Source organism: Ursus maritimus, unplaced genomic scaffold (assembly GCF_017311325.1).
Source record: "Ursus maritimus isolate PB19 unplaced genomic scaffold, ASM1731132v1 scaffold_8, whole genome shotgun sequence".
NCBI classification, from domain to species: Eukaryota; Metazoa; Chordata; class Mammalia; order Carnivora; family Ursidae; genus Ursus; species Ursus maritimus.
In genome coordinates, this window is record NW_024426996.1 from 50,771,562 (window position 1) to 50,792,793 (window position 21,232).

Genomic DNA, 21,232 nt, shown 5'->3' on the forward strand with positions numbered 1-21,232 from the left:
AGCTATAAGATATCTGAGTAAGAATTTAGTTTCCATTGAAATAAGCTAACCTTAAAGTAGCAATTGTTATTAAAGGGTTTTTTGACATTCTTTTATGATTGATAAAAATAAAAATATGTGTAAGCTTAAAAATTTTTGAAATAAAATTTTGATCCATAAATAATACAAAAATACATGGGCAGGGTTCAAAAACAAATTTAAGAACTGGAGCCACGATTGGTCACAAGCAGAAAAATCTCGCCTATTTGGCCTGATTCCAGACCTCAGCTGTGCTGTTCGTGCTGCCCAATAACCACACTTGGTTTCCCCCTAGTCACCTGACTGATACACACCTCTCCCTCAAACTGTCATCCGTGCTTTGAAGGGATGACCTTCCTACCCATTTCACTTAAAAATGAAGTACTCAAGAGAATTCTTCAATTTCCCACCATCACATCTATCCACCTATCATACTTCTGTTACTACGGATGACTCTTCCACGTACACACTAAGTTTATTCTCTTTTTTTTTTTTACTCAAGGACATCTCCATCTGTTCTCCCCTTCTCTCATGTATTTCCCCTCACTATTGGGTCATTTCCATATGAGCATGGTATAACTTCTGATATCTTCAGCAAAAAAAGTCCCCCTTGATTGCATACTCTCTAGTTACCTCTACGGCACTGGCTTCTTCACTCTTACCGGTTTCTCCTCTCTCTGACCTCTGAATATTGAAGTGTTCCAGTGCTCAGGCCTCTCTGCTTGCTCCCTTGTGATAATCGTCCAGCCTTACTGTTTCTAAATACCATTCTTGCTCTTTTTTTTTTTTTTAAGACTTTATTTATTCGTCAGAGAGAGCACAAGCAAAGGGAGTATCAGGCTCCCCGCAGAGCAGGGAGCCTGATGCGGGACTCGATCCCAGGATTCCGGGATAATGACCTGAGCCGAAGGGAGACAGTTAAACCGACTGAGCCACCCAGGTGTCCCTCCATTTTTGCTCTTAACTCCCAAATTTGTATCTTAGTCCTAGACTTCTCTGAACCCGACTCCAATTAGCCTATTTGACATCTCTAATTGGATGTCTAATAGACATCTCAAACTTAACCCATGCAACACCAAACAACACAAATCTGTTCTGCCAGTCTCCTCCGACCTAGTATATGGCCACTCACCCTTTAGTTGCTTAAACCAAAACACAGTCATTCTTCACTCTTCTCTCACATCCCCCCAAGTAATTCTGTCGAATTTACCTTCAAAATAAAACAAGAACCTAGCCAGTTCTCACCATCTCCACTTTTAATAACCTAATCCAATCCCCCATTATTGCTTAGACTACTCCAACCCTCCCTGATTCTGTTCTTGCTCCTTTACAATGTATCCAAAAAGAGCTGCCAGAGTGATTCTTCAAAAGTGTGAGTTAGGTCATGTCCCCTTCTGTTTAAAAACTTCCATAGCCTGCTGATTTCAGAGTAAGAGCCACAGTTCCTATGACGGCTTACTAAGCCATGTCTGATCTGCCGCTTCTACTTCCTTGACCTCATCTCTGATTACTTTCTCCTGTTGTTCATGCTTCAACCACTTTGACCTCCTTCCTGAATGTCAAACAGGCCAGGCATGCTCCCACACTAGGATTTTTGCGTTTGCTGTTCTCTCACCTGGAACATTTCACAGACAACTGCACAGGTTTGCTGTCTTGCTCCTCCAGGTCTTTGAACACACCCCCCACCATGCCTTAGAGTTGTAACTACTCCTATACCCCACTCCCGATCACCCTCTTCCCTGCTGTTTTTCCACCATAGAACTTCTTGCCTCTGACATGCTATATATCTTATCTATTGACTCTCATCCCACAAAAATAGAGGCTTCATGAGGACAGTAATCTTTATTTTGTTCAGTGGTGATATAATGCCCAGAACAGTTTCTGCCCATATTAGGTGCTCAGTAAATAAGTATATTGCTGGGATCTTTTTGGTGCTTCAACAAGTCTATTACGAACGTTAAAAAATATTTTAAAAATGATAGCCAATACTGGGAAGAGTATGTAAAATACTCTCAAACACTGATGTTTGCTTCCATCAAAACATAAAATTGAGGAATTTTTAAAAAGTATTAAAAAATTATAGCCTGCATGGGGAGGGGGGATGGGAACTGCTCTTTGTAACATTTGAACCAATAATTCCATAGTGCGCAGTCCTTCTTAGGAAGATAATCAGAAATGAAGACAACGATTTATATCCAAAGGTACTTTCTTCTTAGTATTAAAAAAAAAAAAACCACGTCAGAGAAATGCTTAAATGTGTAAAGATAGGTCCATATGTTGAGATTAAGCAACCATTAAAATAATATTAAGGCAATTTTAATGACATGGAACACTTACAATGTGATATTAAGAAAAAATTTGGATACAAAACTTTGACTTGTACTAAAACTGTCTAGCACATATGGGGGGAGCACGTAATCCAAAATACCCACAGTGCTTGTTTGGGGGAGTGAGATTTAAGGTGATTTGTTTTTGTTTTGTGTTTCTTTGATTTTTTAAAACCACTTTTCTAAACTTGCCAAATTTTCCCCAATCAGCTGGCGCTGTCACGAATGCACCTTCTCCCCTCATTCTTTCGTTCACCTGAGCTGGGAATGTCATTCCACTGTATCTGATAGGCCCCGAATCTCACCTTTCAGAGCCTCCTGAATGTATTTCTCTAAGTAGTATTTCCTGAGTTCATCGTTTTCCAGAGACTGGTCGTCGATGCCATTGGCCGTGATGTAAACATCCACGTCGCCGTAGTTCTTCCGGATCCACCTCAGCACCTTGCGCTCCCCCCAGGGCATGACGGCCAGGCGGCTGGGGGAGCTCAGGCAGGTGATGTCCTGCAGGAACTGGACGTCCCTGTCCGNNNGCGGCTGCCGTTCTGGCGCGCGTGCATCACGAACCTGGTGGTGAAGTGGTTCAGCGCGTAGAAGTCGGCAGCGCCCTTGACCAGCCTCCTCTCCTCCTCGGTGAACCGCGGCAGCGCGGAGCGCGAGAGCCCCTGCCTGTTCTTGAGCGCGATGTAGTCCCTCATGGCCGGCGGGTAGTCCCCGGTCTTGAAGAGGGGTTCTGCGAACCAGGCGATTTCGAACTGGAGGAAGCGCTCGGCCGCCTGCCAGTGCGAGTCGGCGTAGGGGTTGGCGGGCTCGGCCCAGTCCGAGTGCAAAGACAGAGACACGGCGCCGCGCTGCGCAGGCCTGTAGTGCCTGTCGTAGAGGTGCCAGACCAGGGCGTGGGCGATCAGCAGGTTGTGGGCCGCCCGGTAGGTGTCGTTACCAGTGTGGCTGTAGATGTCACTCAGCCTGTTGGGCTCGTTGATGGTGATCCAGAGCTTCACCAGGTCCCCCAGCTCCTGGAAGCACAGCCCAGCGTAGTCCTGGAAGGCCTGGGCTGTGGATGGGTTCAGCCAGCCCCCGCCGTGCAGCAGGGGCGCGGGGAGGCCCAGGTGGGCGTGGGTCGGATAGTACAACGTGACCATTGGGGAGATGTTGAGCTTCAGCCCCTCACTGACCACACACCTGTAGTACCTCAGAGCTTGTCGGTTCACCATGGACAGGTTGCCAGCGGGAAGGATTGAGGGCCAGTCCAGAGCAAACCTGTAGTGAGTGACTTTCATTCTGGCCAGCATCTCCAGTTGTCTTTTGATGCTGACAAAGTCCGTGCATTGAGCTGGCCGTGTTTTCAGCCTCACCCCTTCCACTCGGTGCAACAGTCTGTTGCCTGTCACATTCCACACGTACAGGTGAGGGTCGCTGAACTGTGGGGAGGAAGCCACCACCTTGGGCTGTGAAAAACAAGCACGGTCAAGATTTTATTTATTCATTTGTCAGAGAGAGAGAGAGAGAGTACAAGCAGGGGAAGGGGCAGAGGGAGAAGCAGGCGTGCCTCTGAGGAGCCAGATACAGGGCTGGATCCTATGACCCTGAGATCGTGACCTGCACTGAAGGCAGATGCTTAACGGACTGAGCCAGCCAGGCGTCTGGAAAAACAAGCGGAAAGCACACCTGGCAGGCCCTTAGCATGCATCGTCTAAGAGAAAGAAGGGCCCCGTCCTATTTTGCCTCTTCCTGACCATAGAGAAAGTAAATGAAGCATGTAGCCTTCACAACGACCTCCATGTTCTTGCAGTTGTCCTGGTGATGCCGTAGGAGAGGCCTGCTGGGTGAGCCTCCCTCCTGGCTCTCGAAATCTCCCAGGGAGACCAGAAAACAGGGAAGGAACCACACCCAGGGCTTGGCTTCGAAGACAAGTTGTTTTTCAGAAGACCCTGAAAAAATGTTTTCTAGTTCGTTTGTCCTAAAAACTGAACTTACATAGTGGGGTCTCACATGGTTCTGTTCAAATGCCTCAGGAAATTGGGCTTGGTACCCTCAGTTAAAAGGAATCATGAAAGATGGACCTTCCAAACCCTGCCATAACTTGACAGCAAAGTTAAAATTCTAGTTGTAGAGGATTTCACCGAGACCAGGACTTGGAGTTAGAGGTGGCTGGTTGACCCAGCCATAGTCCCTACAAGAGGCCAGTGGGATGGTGTAGCAGATGACCCCTTGCGTTTGCTGAATGCAACTCTCTAACACCTTATATTTGAAAAGTCCAAGTGATACCGCAAGTGCATCTATGTTGTCCCTATCCATGTGCCTGTGAGAACACAGCATTTATTCATCCAACAGGAGAATACTGAACACCCTCTTTATGCAAGGTACTTGGCTTGTGACTGGAGAAAACAGTAAAATATACCCCAGAAACTCCCAAATCAACTCTTGGATCTGATGATGTGTCGTACCCTGCCCCCCCACTAAGGAGATAATCCTGGACTCCTGTCCTCACTCTGCCCCTTTGAAACTCGGGCTTTGCAACTCTGTGTAGTGACAGAGTAATCTCACCCTCCTCACAGGTGTCTGGTGACGAGTCAATGACTCTGGGAAAGCGCTCTGTCAACTCTAAAGCAGTTTATAAACATAAGGTAGTCATAACTTGGGTTTAGTTTTCCGTGGTTGCAAAAATTGCCTGCTAGGCCCTTGAGTCTAAATTAAAACAGAAAAGGGTGTAAGAAAAACATTTCCAAACTCAAAATTAATAAGAGAAAATAAAAGTTCTGTACTTGTTTTAAAGTACTTTTTCCTCCTATGGCTGAATTTAAATGCACCTGGAAAAAATGATAATTAACCTTTGGTAAATATTTACCCTCTAATTGTTTTCTCATGTGTCATCCTTCATAGTCTAATTACAAAACCATATCACTGCCCACTTACCATCTGCCAACCAGTTATCTAGAACATTAAACCGAGAGAACATTGATCATGTGAGCATGAAGTTAAATCTGCATATAATTATTTGAGTAAAATCCTTTTATCTTAGATTGACAATCTCAGGGTTTGAAACCTCAGCGCATCATAATACTGAAAGGGTGTTTACAAAGAGCAATCTTGCTATGAGGTAAGGCAAGATCAAATGAAAACCTGTCTTTTAAAAACCTCCAAAAAGCATTTGGTTTAGCAAGTGGGTGTGATTCATCTGTTAAGAGATCTAGTTGGAGATGGTGAACCGTGATCTCAACCCTAGCTCCCAAGTGCTTAGCTCTAAAATTCTGTTCCTCCTTAAGAGGATCCTGGATTCCTTGGAGAAATGGCTTTTTCCAGTCTGGGGCAGGAAAAGAATGAGGTGATGCTGGTACATCTTACACCTGAAAAATAAGGATGTACTTAAAAACTGAAAAGGAAATGTCAGAAAGACACAGGGGAGCAGTTTGAAGGAGTCCCACTGGCCACCTTTGAGATAATCTGAGCATCAGAAGAACTAATGAAACAGCAACAGTAATGAATTATAATGCACTGAAATTAAGAGGATTACCTAATACGTGTAGAAGGAATAATTAGAAATTCACCATTTTGCCATCTGCAAAGTAATAGTTCAGGTAAAGTTTATGAATCAATATTAAGACCATTAGTGACATGTTGTTGGGAAGCAGGATATGTATGTGGTCTCAAAGTGTCACCAGCAGATTACTTCTTAATCACACATGGAAAAGGTACCTTTCAGTTAAGAGATCTCGCAAATGCTACCTGAGTCAAGAAATGTGGTAACTACTACTTCAACACATTAACATCTTCCATAATGAAACAATGGCATCTTGTGCTTCCTGATGTGATATATTGGGAAATACACAACCTCATCTATGTTGTATCTTCCCAGAAGTTTATCAAATTCAACAAAGAAACAAAGAAATCCAGAACATGAGACATTCTACAGTCAATTGTTCTGGGATCTTCAAATATGCCAATACCATGAACTTGGGGGAATTATTCTGAATTAAAGGAGGCTAAAGATGAAGGACAACCAATGTGTCATCCTTGTTTGTGTTCGTGATCTAAATTTTTTTCTAAATCTATAAAGGACATTTGGGGAACATTTAGGATAATTTGAATATGGAATGTATGTTAGGTGATATTGAATCAATATTAAATATTATGGGTATGATAATTTATAATGATATAGGAGAATGTCCTTATTTTTAGGAGACACATTTGAGTAGAAATACTTTGGGGTGAAATGTAATAAAGTTTGCCACTTTTCACTGGTTTATAAAAGAGAGATAAAACAAATGTGGCAAAATGTTAACAATTGGTCAGTCTTGATGAAGGGAATATGGGCGTTTATTGTACTAGTTTGAAATTTCTCAAAACAAAACGTTAGAGGAGAAAAGAATACGGAGAGGCTGGGGGAAAATAAGATAGGGATGTTTGTAGGTAGGCACACCAATATTTTTAAACTGTTACTTTCATTTTGTCAGTCTTCCTATGGAGGACATCTGGGTTTTTGGCATCTATCCATACATCCTCTGATTTTTAAAAAAACACTCTAATTCTCCTTGGCAAATAATTCATCCTCACTCTTAGTCCAAGTTCAAGGGAAGCTGATGCCTCACTGGGCTCCAGGGGTAAGCATGAAACTCAGAACTGGTTGATCACAGAATTGCTTTCCTCTGACCCAAGTGATTCACTCTTGCTCCTCAGAGTAGGGGTAGGGTTCCCAGATGGGGTAGACAATTGCAGGGTCAATCACGGGGACACAAATAGGTCTTCAGGTGAGGCAGACACTTACAGGTTGGGTCATATACAGGCAGAAACTCTTGTCTCTCCTGGGATCTTTCTTTGCTGGGTGTGGAATTATAGAAAATATAAACCCATCTGAAGTGGTAGGGAAAGGATGGCATGCCTTTGCCATGTGGAGGAGATAGGAATAGGAGACAGGATAAGGAGTCGGCTCTACAGGGGACACAAGCTGAAGGTGAGTCAGTTCTGTATTTGGGTTACTCTGTATCTTTCCCCCCATTATTATCTCTGAGGCTTTACTAAATCATGCTTAAGTATCAACATGGATTGAGATTCATGACCTGTGAACTTTGTTCACTCATGGTTTGAGCCCTTTGGTGTGGTCCCATCCCTTGTAGACCTTGCTGTTTTTCCATATGCTTCTGGAATACAGGCCATAGTGTGGTCTTATGAGGTCTTCTAGCACGGTGTCAGGAAACGGACAGATCTGGGTACCCTGAACAAGTTATGTAACCTCCTTAAGCCTGAATTTCCTTGCTTGTAAAATGAGGGTTTTAAGATTGAGGAGAGAGAATGTGCATATATACAACAGTTATATGCTTGGCACATAATAAGGGCTTAAAAATAGTTGCTATTATTTTGAAAGGAGCACTGTAAATATGGGGTCCTGAGGGTTGCCTGTTACAACCGCTATTTATGCCACTATTTATGTTACCTTGGGCAAGTCACTTAGGTCTCAGTTATGAACTGATGGGTCTCACTTTCCTAATCTGTAAAACGAAGGTTTTGGTATAGGAGGTCTCTAAGGGCTCATCTGCCTCTAAAAAGTTGACCTTAACAACTTCACTTTGCATGGTACGTGGCCGGTGCACAGCCGGCCACAGAGCTGACCCGGCCCTAGTAAGGCACACAGCAGGGAGCAAAGCCTCCAACATCTCCACCCTTATGCAGACTAAGTTTGCATTCTAGCAGGGGAAAACACGATAAATAAGAAAAATCCATAAAGCAGTGACCGGGGGCTGGGGGGTGGGGCAAATGGGGAGATATTGGTCAAAGGGTACAAACTTCCGGTGGTAAAATGAAGTTCTGAGGATCGGACGTACAGCATGGTGATTATAGCTAATGCTACCGTATTACATACTTCAACGTCGCTAAGAGAATAGAGCTTAAATGTTCTCACCGCAGAGAAATGGGAATTTTGTTATGGCGGTAATCGTTTTGCAATACATAACTGTATCAAGCCACCATGTTGTCCACGTTAAACTTACACAATGTTGTATGTCCATTATATCTCAATAAAGCTAGAGAAAAAAGAAAATGTGTACGGTACATAGTAGTACATTAGCTAGTGATGAATAGGGTGTATGGGGGAACAAGGAAGAAAGGGGAATGAGAGGATTGTGGGTTTTTTTGGAGTGGAGGGAAGCCCTAATGAAAAGGTGGCACTTCGGGAAGTCATGTGATGAAGGTGACGAAGGGGCATGGGAGGCTCCATGAGGATACAGAGACCTCCTAAGGCAAATTATTCAAATCTATCAAGTAACAGGAACCATTTAAACCAAGGGCCACTAATAATTGGCTTTTGGCAAAACAAAATCTATAAAACAATTTTATAATTTTGACACTATTGACCAAATGCCTCTTTCAAAAATGACTGTATACGTCTTGTTCCCTCTAGACTGTATACTTCCTGAGGGCAGCCTCTCCTCTGCATTGCCAAGAATAAAGTCGGCCACATGAAAGGCTCACGGTAAGCATTAATTCTCATCTTCCTTCCTCTTTGCCCACCTCCCCTCCAGAACCTCCAAGTAACCATATTTGGTATTGTCTGACAGCTGTCACTGAGCACACGATATGAAATACTGTGTTCTATGTCCACCTGGGTATAGTGACTTTGTAACTCACCTTCAGGACAGATTCAGTGACGCCCCACGAGAAGCCGCAGGGAAACTGACCCCGCACATCTGGGGTGGACTCTTTGAAAGTAAAACCATTTTCTTGGATGATCTGTTTATAGTAATGTGCCGAAGACTTGGGCTTTCTTTCTTTTTGTTTGCTATTCAAATCCACATAAAATAATCCTCGGCGAGTGCTGTAAGCATCCTGCCATTCAAAGCCATCCAGGAGGGACCAGGCGGTGTAGCCAAACACTGGTATCCCATCAAACCTTATTGCTGCACAGAGGAAGAAAAACAGAGATGTTTACTCTGGTTCGTGTTTCTGATTCGCGAACAATCTGCTGGGGGACGTGTTGCCAGGAGCCGATTGTGAAACCAACTTTTTTCCTCATTTGCAGGCTCATTTTATACAATAGAAAATTCATGTTGATACTTGAAAAGTGGTAGTTATTTTCATCCGGAATGGTCCTTCCCCTTCCCCACAACAAGGGAAAGACACAATTAAAGGATCAAATTTAAAATATTCCTGAGAATATTAGTGGGCAAATCTGTGCCGGAAGGCATAGAAATCTTCAGAATCCTTTGGGACCAAAGGCAGACATCTGCTCGTGACCAAGAGTGTCTCAAGCTTGGGTTAGGTCCCATTTGTGGACAAACTCTCTTCTACAAAACAACCCTGTAAGGACTGAAAAATCCGCTTTGATAATGAACGTGAGTGAATGGACATATAAGGATGAGAAACAAGTACAGTGCTGTGGGAGAACCAGCCGGCTGAGGGGCAGGAGGCGGGAGGCCGCTATGCTCCTGGGAGGCTGCTACTGGGCAAGTTTCTTAACAGAAAAGGTTGGGAAAGATCTCTTAGGACCTTTCTAGCATTAAAAACTCTGATTTGATAACTTTTTTTTCTTAAGATTGTTTTTTTTTTTTCAAGTAACCTCTATACCCAATATAAGGCTCAAACTCACAACCCCAAGATTAAGAGTCTCGTGCTCTACTGACAGAGCCAGCCAGGCGCCCCTGATTCAGTAACTTTGAGGAATTGGGTAAAAATGAAATCTGGAAATCAATGGCAGCAATAGAAGCAACAAATACCCAAATCAACCACGAACTATTTTTCTTTTCTTAAAAGCTTTCATTTCTCTCACAGAAATGCCTCCTTTCTGCATTTTTGGGTTTTTGTCACTGATGTTCTTTTCCCAAAAGGTGGAAAATCCACCCCAAGAGATTCTAGTGAGATAAATATGTTTCTGTAGGCCCTGGTTCTAGGTACCATCTAGGGAATGGATACCCCTTCTGCCCGACTGCACCGTATTTGGTTCAGGCTCTGTAAGCAGAGTCCTTTGCTCTGGAGGCCCCCAAGTGCACATGGCCGTGGCTGGGAGTGGCTCTTTCCATGCTGCACAGTGTGGGGCAACAAGATCTTGCTCTCTGAAGACCCTCCCTGAAAGCTCTCCTACAGAACCCACATTTTCCTCTAGGCTTGTGACTTCTAAATTTTAATTAATTAGTTTATTTATTTATTTATTTATTTATTTATTTATTTATTTATTTATTTTTAAGTAAACTCTCTCCCCAATGTGGGACTTGAACTCACCACCCCAAGATCAAGAGTTGCATGCTCTGGGGCACCTGGGTGGTTCAGAGGGTTAAGCGTCCAACTCTTGGTTTTGGCCCAGGTCATGAGCTCGGGGTCCTGAGATCGAGCCCCAAGACAGACTGTGTGCTCAGTGCAGAATCTGCTTGTTCCTCTCCCTCTGCTCTGACCTTAGTCTCACTCTTGCTCTCTCTCTCATAAAAAAATTCTTAAAAAAAGAGAAACAGTTGCATGCTCTGTTGACTGAGCCAGCCGGTCGCCCCTAGGCTTGTGACTTCTAAAGAGAGCTACAAACTTTTAGAAAGATCTGCTGAGAATTTCTTTATATTTGGTGAAATGGAGCCCAGTTCTGTAGGGGACAGACCCACCATAATTTGGGCTTGTCTTCTGCTCCATTATTTCAATCAACCACCTGTAGATGTCACTGCTTGAGTAGTGCAAAAGGAATGAGGGGAGAAGTACGAGTCAGAGAAATATCCAGGAGCAATAGAAATGACACAACTTTGCCATTCATGGCTCATTATCTTTGTCTTCAGAGCTTTTCAGCATTTAGTCATGTAATAGAATAAAAAGAGCACAATTTCTTTTTTCCTTTTTAAAAAAAAGATTTATTTATTTATTTATTTATTTATTTATTTATTTATTTATTTGAGGTAGAGAGAGATCAAGTGGGGGAGGGACAGAGGGGAAGGGAGAAGGAGAGAAGCAGACTCCCTGCCGAGTACGGAGCCCCACACGGGGCTCGAACCCACAACCCTGAGATCACAACCTGAGCCGAAATCAAGAGTGGGATGCTTAGCCAACTGAGTCACCCAGGTGCCCCTAAAAAGAGCACAATTTCAAGAAAAGCTTTCAGCTTCTTAGACTACTGTTAGAAAACTTTGGGACATATCTCTTGTAGCATGTGTTCTTTTAAAAAAGAATGATACAGCATGAGGGCTGCTGGGTGGCTCAGTCAGTTAAGCGCCTGACTCTTGGTTTTGGCTCAGGTGGTGATCTCAGGGCTGTGAGATGGAGCTCCACATGGGGCTTGGTGCTCAGCACGGAGTCTGCTTGAGAGTCTCTCCCTCTCCCTCTGCCCCTCCCACCACTCTCTCTCTCTCTCTCTGTCAAATAAATAAACTTCAAAGATCTTCAAAAAAAGAAAAAGAATGATACGGCACCTTGTTGCCAATTAAGGATGTGTATCTACAGTCTAGTATTATTTTGTTCTCAAACTTTTATTAAAAAAGGACATGAGAGTACCACAAAACTCTATCAGCATTGGTCAGTGGGAAAGCCCAACAACAATAATCATATGTTTGAAGATGACTTTAAGTGTCCTATAAGATAAGTATTCAAAGGTTTAAAAAATTGAGCTAATATGCAACCAACCTTGAAGAACCTGGTTGAGGAAATTCTTCATCATGTAGATGGCTGTGGTATCTTCTGTTCTCACGTGACTGTCTGTGAACCAGCCATTCTCGGCAATCAGGATCCGGGGGTTGCCATATTCCAGTTTAATCCAATTCAGCACTTCTCTTAAATTGAGGGACACATTTTGTCCCATTTTAGCCATGGTGTTCTGGGGCTTGAAATTGTTGGGTCCAAAGGAAAAGGCAAAGAAGTCAGCGGTGCCCCTCACTTCCTTCTTCTCTGCTTCAGAGAAAAGGGGTAGAATGGAGCGCAGTTTCTTTTTCATCACCTCGGGATAGTCTCCGTCCCCGTGGATAGGGTTGGCAAACCACCCGAGCACTGAGACCATGGACTGTTGACACTTGAGTATATCCATCATGTCTTCTGATCTGTTTGGCTCAATCCAATGGGATCCCAACGTGATTGATACCAAACCCTTCTGATGTGGGCGGAAGTTTGTGTTGTAGTTATGCCAAACTTTCGAATGAGCCTAGTAAGAAGAAAATATTGTTCATCTTTCTTGTCCTTACTCACAAGGATTGTAATTTGACTGGTAGAAGGTGTTTTCATGGACAAATTAGTGACGCACTGGGGAGAGCTGTCAGGGAACCCTGATATCTCAAAGTCTGTTCTCTGTCTGCTTCTCCTGTGCCTCCAACCTAAAGCCTCTCCTATAGGATTGCCAAGGGACAGGCAGAGAACCCTGGTCCAAGCTCCATCTTACTTCTCCTCTCCCTGGTTCCCTTCATGGACCCTCTAGGGACTGGGTGCAGGTGAGATATTATGTGGATTGTTGAGTTTCTTCCTCTACATAAAAAGACAAAGAGCAGTGATCTTTCATTGTTCTAGAGAATCTCCTTTTAGCCCTAACTTAGAAGTCCAAGATAATGCACTCTCAAAATCCTATAAATGGATAACAGAGCCCATCTCCTAGGCTTGTGAAGAATGAATGAATTAATATATGTAAAGGCCTTTAGAAGAGTGCCTGGCACAGAGTAACCCCTATATAAGCCATTATTATTACTACTATTGGTACTATTTTTATAACATTATTATTATTAAGATAACAGTTTAATTTTTATAACCATTTTTTATAACCAGATTATTATTAATATAACAGTTATTATTACTGTCATTATAAAAGGGTAGCAGGGACTACACAAAGCAGGAAAGAGTGTGGGTTTTGGGTTCAGCACTCTCGGGCTTGACGTTCAGGTACTTACACTTAACCTTTCTGAAATCTCTTAGTATCTTCAGTTGTAAAATGAAGTTAATAATAACACCCTTCGTAAAGCTGTTAGATGTGGTGCTAACATATATATTAAATACACAGCATACAGTAAGGCATGTAGCAGGGACCGCTCGAAGATTCACGTTATTACTATTGATCCTCCCAGAATTTACATTTCCAGTTGAGCTTTCTGATTACAGAGCCTCATGATAGGTTTCCAGTCTGTCCAATAGGTCCTCACTGAGTGCTTACTTAATGCTTGGTTTGCCTTGCCCCGAGAGGCTGAAATAAATGGCATGGGACTGTGCCCTCAGAAGCCCATCATCTTATGGAGAAAATAAGATTGAATGTTGAAAGAAAACATATGAAATGGCATAAAAATAATTAAATTTTGCTAAGAGCCATGAGCTGTGTCAGGGCGAGCAAATATCAAGGCCTACAATTAAGGACTCTAGGCCAGGTAATGCTCAAGGTCACTTTGTGACCCAGGCAGCCTTAGAATTGTCCTTTATCTGTGTGACGGCATCTCTTCTCCTCAGACTTGCTTGCCTCCTGATGTCTCTTTCCGGGTGTCCCAATTTCTTCTCTGTTTGGGTGTTTCTGAAGCAAGCGCACAAACCCTTAGTATTTTTAACCCACAATACATGCTTTCTGTTCTGTTCCTTAGCTTGTCTCTCGCTCATTAGAGGTATTTTACATTGGGTTGAATGATCTGAAATGCCTTTTTGTAGGCCAGCAACAATCAGATCTGAGCAATGGTTCAAACCTAATAGATTCTGGGGCGCCTGGGTGGCTCAGTTGCTTGAGTGTCCGAAGCTTGGTTGCGGCTCAGGTCGTGATCTTGGGCTCCTGGGATCGAGCTCCATGACCGACCAGCTTCCTGCTCCAGGAGTCTGCTTGTCTCCCTCTCCCTCTGCCCCTCGCCCTGCTCATGCTCTCTCTCTCTCTAATAAACAAATAAATCTTAAAAAAAGAAAAAAGAAAGAAAGAAAACAACTTGGGGGCGCCTGGGTGGCTTAGTAGGTTAAGCACCTGTCTTCAGCTCAGGTCATTATCTTGGGGTCCTGGGATTGAGCCCCCCGCATTGGGCTCACTGCTCAGCAGGGAACCCTCTCCCTCTGCCGCTCACCCTGCTTGTGCTCTCTCTCTCTCTGTCAAATAAATAAATAAAATCTTAAAAAAAAAAAAACTAACAAAGCTAATAGATCCTGTGGACACTGAAAATGTGCCATGAATTGTGTTAGTCTGGGGAGAGATAGGTGTTAACCTAGGAGGTAAGGATTCCAGGACTGATGCCTCCTTGCTTTATGCAAGAATAGCTCATTTAAATCATTCCCTGAAAGATTTTCTGAAGGAGCTGATGCCTTGAAGTGTTACCTCTGTTCCACCTGTCCTTGCTCAATTTTCACTGGAAGATCCTGAAATCATTTAGCACCCAAACATTCCCAAGGATACTTAAAAATGCTCTCCTTCTAGGGAAGTATTCAGGCCGTGGCCTCCCCCCCAGCCCAGAGCCTGAGTTCCAGCTTCTGGAAGGAATCACAGGGGAGCCTGGGACAGACTTCACCTGAAGTGGTCTTAGTTGCTCTTTCTGGGCTTTTCTGGGGCTGGAATCACAATAGAAAGACTTGAAAACTGCTTCTTTTTTTTTTTTCTGATTTGTTACAAAAGCAATCACGCATGACTAGAATTCAAAGGCGGCATTCTTTGCTCTATTCTGATCTGTCCCTTAATCCCTTGCTAGCCTCAGTAATTTCATTCACAAAAACCGCAGTGATCAGTACGTCTCTTCAGGGCTGTTGGGCACTCGGATGTGTGCGGTAGAGCACGGAACACGCGGGATCCCAAGTCACTAACTAGCTGCCTCGCAGATACGATGTCATCAGACACCAGAGAGACAGGTGGAATCAGGATGTGTTTATTAAATCAGTCCTCATAGGAACAAAAAAAGGAGAGGGGAATTTCTTTAAGGTAGATGTTCTGTGCCTAGTTCAGGGACTGCGCGAAAGGTGATGTAAGCTCTGATAAAATCTTGGTTGCATCAGCATTTTAATGAGAAATAGGACAGCTTAGAAGACAACAGACACGTACATTTGCAATTCCCTTCCAAGCAAGTTTTCCGGGGATATGTGTATATAGATGCATATATCTATGTGGTCATGCCCCAAGGTGACCTTCGTGTTCCACAGGGTCTCTTTCACCTTTGCTGCTGTTTGCATAAGCTATCAAGGCATCTAGGGTTATCTTTGCTCTGGACTGAAGACTGCCCTCCACTCTCATGTGGGGAATGTGGGGGAGGCGCTCTGTGTGACACCGTTATAACTTGATCCTGTTTGCCAAGTAAAAAGGTAAAAAGTATTGCTCCAAGATAGTGAGTTTGACATAAATCTTGATGAAACAGAGATATCTAGGTGCGTCCTTTGGTCTGATACTCATAAACGAGGTCTATGGGAAAACTAAAATGGGGCGCGGGAGTTCAGGCTGGGCCCTGCAACCTTGCACAACAGTCCTTGTGCGATTTCAAGGTTACCCTCTATCTTGTACAAGGCCATCTACCTTTGGAATGATTGATTTAAGGGAGCTTCAACCTTTGTTCTTTAGATTCAGTAGCTTAAAGGGGAAGTCAGCAGCTTTTTCTTTCCGAACCAGCTATCAGGGCCTGATGTCATTGAGAGACAGCCAGGGGCCGGATATCTCTGTTCCCTCCTCTAGTCTAACGTAGCCGCTTTCTTTGATGCCCCTAGAAGACCAGACTCAGATAAGTTCTATGAATGATAGGAAGCAAATAAGATAGCGGGCACAACTTTAGAAACAAGATGAAGATGGGGTCAGAGGTCAGGAAGACACGGGGGGGGGGGGGACGCTGGTGGAAGACATGGGTTGAAGACAGTTGAGCAAACCTAGCACATCACACGTGTCCGTATTTAAGGAACCCCCCATCGTTTGTCAAAAGCTCAATTTCCAAATCTGCATGATTTTAGTCACATTGTGGTGGAAATATCTTCATGTGAACTCTAAACTTGTTTATTGTTAAAATTATTTCATAAAGTATTAAATAAAAATGGTTAAAGAAAATTTATTTTAAAATTCCACAGCCACAGCAAACTGTTTTCATATTTCTGTGTTCCCTTCCAGCTTTTCCAAATATGTTTCCCAGCTGAAATCACTTCAAACGTTTCCCATCTTACTTGTCTTCATAACCATCAATTTGATGAAATATGGTTTACTTAGTCATCTCTCTCTTTTGGTAGGAACTAGCTTATTTTTCCCTTCCTTCCTTCCTTCCTTCCTTCCTTCCTTCCTTCCTTCCTTCCTTCCTCCTTCCTCTCTTTTTTTCCTATCATAAGTAATGTTGTAATAACTAACTTTGGGCATATAGCTTTTAATTTGTTTGAATTATTTCCTTCTGTTAATCCCAGGAATAGGTTACCTATTTTCAAAATTGTTTTACGTATTTCTAAATTGCTTTCCACCCATTTTGTCCATTGGTGTGAGTGTTCTTTGACCATCTGCTTCAAAAACATTGATTGCTCTATTGGGGACACACGTTTATCAAGAATGACAGGAAGCTGCTACTTACTCCATGGAACTATAGGGGAAAGGACCCGAGTCTTGAAAGAAAGAGACCCAAGCTCTAGTACTGGCCCTGTTGCTAACTGGCTTTAGCATCTTGGATAAATCATCCCCTCCCCGTAGCCTCAGTTCTCCCTCTTGTTATTCTAGCTAAAAAAAAAAAAAAAAACCACACTAGAGAATTGTTGTGAAGGTTGAATGAGGTAATACATGGGAAGATCCTGTGAAGACTACACAAGTACAAAACTGCAGTCCCCCAGAAGACGAAGCTTGAAAATAATTTAACTTGTTGTGGGAAGTTGGTGTGGGCAGGAAGAGTGTTCTGCAGCTAACTCTTGCTACCTCTTGAATTTCATGGCTAGATATGTGTGTTCTCATTTATTTTTTGCAGCTGATTGAGTTTTAGTCATTGTCCATTTGAATTGGGATTAATTTCAGTTTGATTGGATAGAGCTATTGTGTAATATGCTGGGCGAAGTCAGTCAGTCAGAGAAAGACAAATACCATATGATTTCACTGATATGTAGAATTTAAGAAACAAAACAGATGAACATACAGGAAGGGGAAAAGAAGAGAGAGAGACGCAAACCATAAGAAACTCTTCAGTAAAGAGAACAAACTGTGGGTTGTTGGAGGGGGGTGGGGGGGAATGGGCTAGATGGGTGATGGGTGTTACGGAGGGCACTTGTTATGATGAGCACTGGCTGTTTTATGGAAGTGAGGAATCACTAAATTTTATACCTGAAACCAGAAATAATAACAATAATAATTCCAGTGTGATTCATTGATTCATTTGTTGTATCTATTCAGCACTTCTTTATATTAGTCTCAAGTTTTCTGCTATTTGCAATCGCTGCCCTTCCAGATTATTTAACATTCATTCTGCATTCCACAAATATTTATTGGGGGCTTAACGTATGCAAACTTTACTGTTCATTGCTAAAAAATATGTGACTTGTTATTTCATTACAAATATATTATGTGGGGGCACCTGGCTGGCTCAGTTGGTGGAGCGTGTGACTCTTAATGTTGGGTTTGTGAGTTCGAGCCCCACGTTGGTTGTAGAGATTACTTAAAAATAAAATCTTTAAAAAAATAAAATAAATTACGTGACTGTTATTTCTTTAAATTTTTTTTTTTGAATCTTGAAACTCTCAGAAGCAATATCTTACCCTCATTATTCTTAGGAGAGATCTTAAATATTAACAAAAGTTCCCACTTTTCATAAAGAAAATGTTTACCCATGCTATTTTTAATGGTTCAAATTCATGTTTTCTTTTTCTTTTTCTTTTTAAAGATTTTATTCATTTATTTGAGAGAGAGCGAGAGTGAGCGCGTGTGTGAGCCAGTAGAGCAGGGGGAGGGGAAGGGAGACGGGGAGGGTAGGGGGAGAGGGAGATGGAGAAGCGGGCTCCCCACTGAGCAGGGACTCTCAGGGCTCAGTCCCAGGACCCCAGGATCATGACCTGAGCCAAAGGCAGATGCTTAACTGAGCCACCCCTCAAATTCATGTTCTCTATAGTTGGAATAGCTCAGTAATGATCATCTTGAAATTCGTTTTGATGAATCTTCCTCCTATTTTCTTTCCAATCATCATATTTACAAATGATTCTACCAAATCTTTGCTTATTATCAGTTTGTATAGTTTCCAGATTTCCCCATAGGAATCATGTAAAAACTAAACTCTAATATATTTATTCCTTCAAAAACATAGTTTTAACATTGTTATAGAATTCTAATTTCAACGATAATATTACTAAATTCAACTAATGCCTGAGTCAGAGTCTAAACCTGGCAACACAGAGGGGAAAAAGGGTCTAGAATAAAGCTCATAATTAATTAAGCAAAGCATCTGTGGGCTTCCCCAGATATTGGAAGGGAGCTTAGAAGAAATCAATAGTAGCAACTTGATGCTGAACTGAAGTTCAATCTCCTTGCCCAAGGAGAACCCTTACATGCCAACTGTGCAGGGCCTGGAGTGATATTTTAAGCTTCCTGTTATTATTACATTAACCACTGGGATCCTGTTGGTAATTTTTCCATGCAAAAAGACCATATTTCAGAGTATAATTGAAGCCACAAAGGCCTGGGAGAGTGACTTGAAGGCTTTCCTCAGGATTTAGGGATAAAGAGTTAAAGACAGTCAATGTAGAAACAGGAAATTACACATAATACAATGATTACAACAACAACAATAAAACCTATTAGTTTTGGCGAGGCAAGAAAGGCAGCTTTCCCATGAACCGAAGGAAGCTGAAGACTCAGGACCCCTCACCTGCGTGGGTCCCTATAAAACGTTCTAGGTGGGTTGGGAGCCATTAGAAGCATTGCTAGATAAGTAATCCTGATGAATTCCCTAAAGACACCCCAGAAAAGAAGGATTCTGAATCTCTAAGGCTGCAGTCATCTGTTGTAATATTTTTCCCATTCTAAATAAATGTTCACTTTTGTACCAACTTTTGTGTCCATGACTTCGGGGGTATTTTTCTCACAGAGCACCCCCCAGACTGTATGTCTCAGGCTCATGCCTTGTAGAACCAGGCCTGGCCGACGAGCTTCTTGAGCGCAGAGACTGTATCTATTTTGTTCCCAACTGCATGTACAGAAGCCCGGAGAAGAGCCCGGCGTAGAGTGCCTGCTGAATGAATGCTCACTACGGATGGACTAGTTAGCGGGTCACCTGACAGACGCTGTGGGTAGCAGCCCCTGCAAAACAGATGTCTTTTTTCTCCCCCCATTTTAGAAAAGCAACTGAAGTTCACAGAGGCTGAACACCTGGTAAAGCTAGAATTTGAACCCAGGCCTCTCTGATCACTTTACCAAACTATCCTCCTTTCTGTATGTCTGATCAGTTTTTGTTTTTGTTTTAGATTTTTTTTGTGTGTACTTACTAAGAGTGAGAGAGAGCATGAGAGAGAGAGAGAGAGAGAGCGAGCAACGAGCAGTGGGGAGGAGCAGAGGGAGAGTGAACAGAGAGCCTGATGCGGGGCTCCATCCCAGCACCCCGGGATCATGACCTGAGCCAAAGGCAGACGCTTAAGTGACTGAGCCACCCAGGCGCCCCCTGTCCCATCAATTCTAAATTTTGAAGCAGTTGGAGACCATTTGACATGAACCACAACATACTGTTTTAAAGTTATATGTTAAATTGATTTCTGCTGTACTGGATTATAATCGATTAAAAGAGCTAAATAGTGATAGAATGAGGGCATTGTAGCCGGCTCTTGCATGCTGAGGAGAAAATATCTATGTATGTCTGAAATTCAGGATCACCTAGAAAGGTCAAGGAGGACTTGCCAGGAAATTTGGGGTTTTCAGAAAACCATGTCTTTGTCCAAGTACCCAACACAGCATGGAACACTTGTGTGTAATTCCCTGGGCGTCTTTCCTAGAACCAGCAAAGTTGGCATTGGATATTGTCCCCATTGGTGTCAGAGGCTAAATGAATCCTTAGAGACCACTTCCACACTTGACCGTCTTGACTGAGGACCCAGATCTTTACACCATTGTGAATGTTAAAAACCAAGATGGAAAGGATCTGCTGTGGTTGGATAGCATTCCTCACCGCACAATTTTCAAACAAATCACGATTAAATGGTCCTTAAAGATGAGTGCCTTTCATGATCAAATAGAACAGAACAGTGATTAAATTACAGAACCATAGAAAATTAATAATATAAATAGTAATAAGAGCTAACATGTACCTAGTGCCAGAAGTGCTGGGCACTGTTCTAAAGTGCTTCCCATGTACTAGCTCATTTAATCCTCATCTAAGAGAATTAAGGTAGGTACTCTTAGATTCCCACTTTAGAGGAGAGGAGACCAAGGGGTAGAAAGGTTAAATAACTTGTCTAGTTTCACAAACTAAGTCAAGCCCGTGCTATGTCGCTCCAGGTTCTGTGCTCTCGCCTGCTAAGTGGGGGTAGAGGATGGACCTGATCCAGTCTTCAAAAATCTTCTATTTATAGATGAGCTGCTGAGGCCCAAGGTCTCAGTGGCAAAGCTAGAATTAGAACTAGGTCTTTCAGCTTTCTCAGTCACTGTCAATTCCAGGACATTAAGCACATTAATTTATATTAATTAATTCATTTATATGCCTTTGAAACATGCTTTTATGCCATGGACCCAGAGGCGACTGAACAGGCGGAGACAAGGAGGGGTATGCGGCAGACAAGGCCCAGAAGCAAGGGCCAGCACGCGGTGAAAGCCATGTGACAGTTTTTGGGTGCCAGCGACACTCTCAGGAAAGAGGTGAGCTGGGAGTCCTGGCTTTGATTACACCTTCACGCAGCCTCACCAGCGGGGGCAGCACATCAGTTCCCAATCAAACTGAGAATTTACCAGCATTAACTTCTGTTTGATTTTTTTTCCCTTATAGAAAATATACACATCAGCAAAAGCAGGTTTCAACAAGTCATTTTTATCTCTTTCCTTCAACCCACAGCTATTATGACGTCCTTTTCTTCACTTCTCATTCATTCGC

At 42.9% G+C, this 21,232-nt stretch overlaps 1 protein-coding gene across 1 annotated transcript in view; it reads right to left on the minus strand.

Annotated features, from left to right (window-relative positions):
* KLB (klotho beta) overlaps positions 1-21,232 on the minus strand; it is a 35,953-nt gene that overhangs the window by 2,747 nt on the left and 11,974 nt on the right. Inside the window, 4 exon segments of the mRNA XM_008701411.2 lie at positions 2,651-2,875; positions 2,878-3,790; positions 8,964-9,232; positions 11,925-12,435. Coding sequence (XP_008699633.2) covers positions 2,651-2,875; positions 2,878-3,790; positions 8,964-9,232; positions 11,925-12,435 — 1,918 coding nt within the window.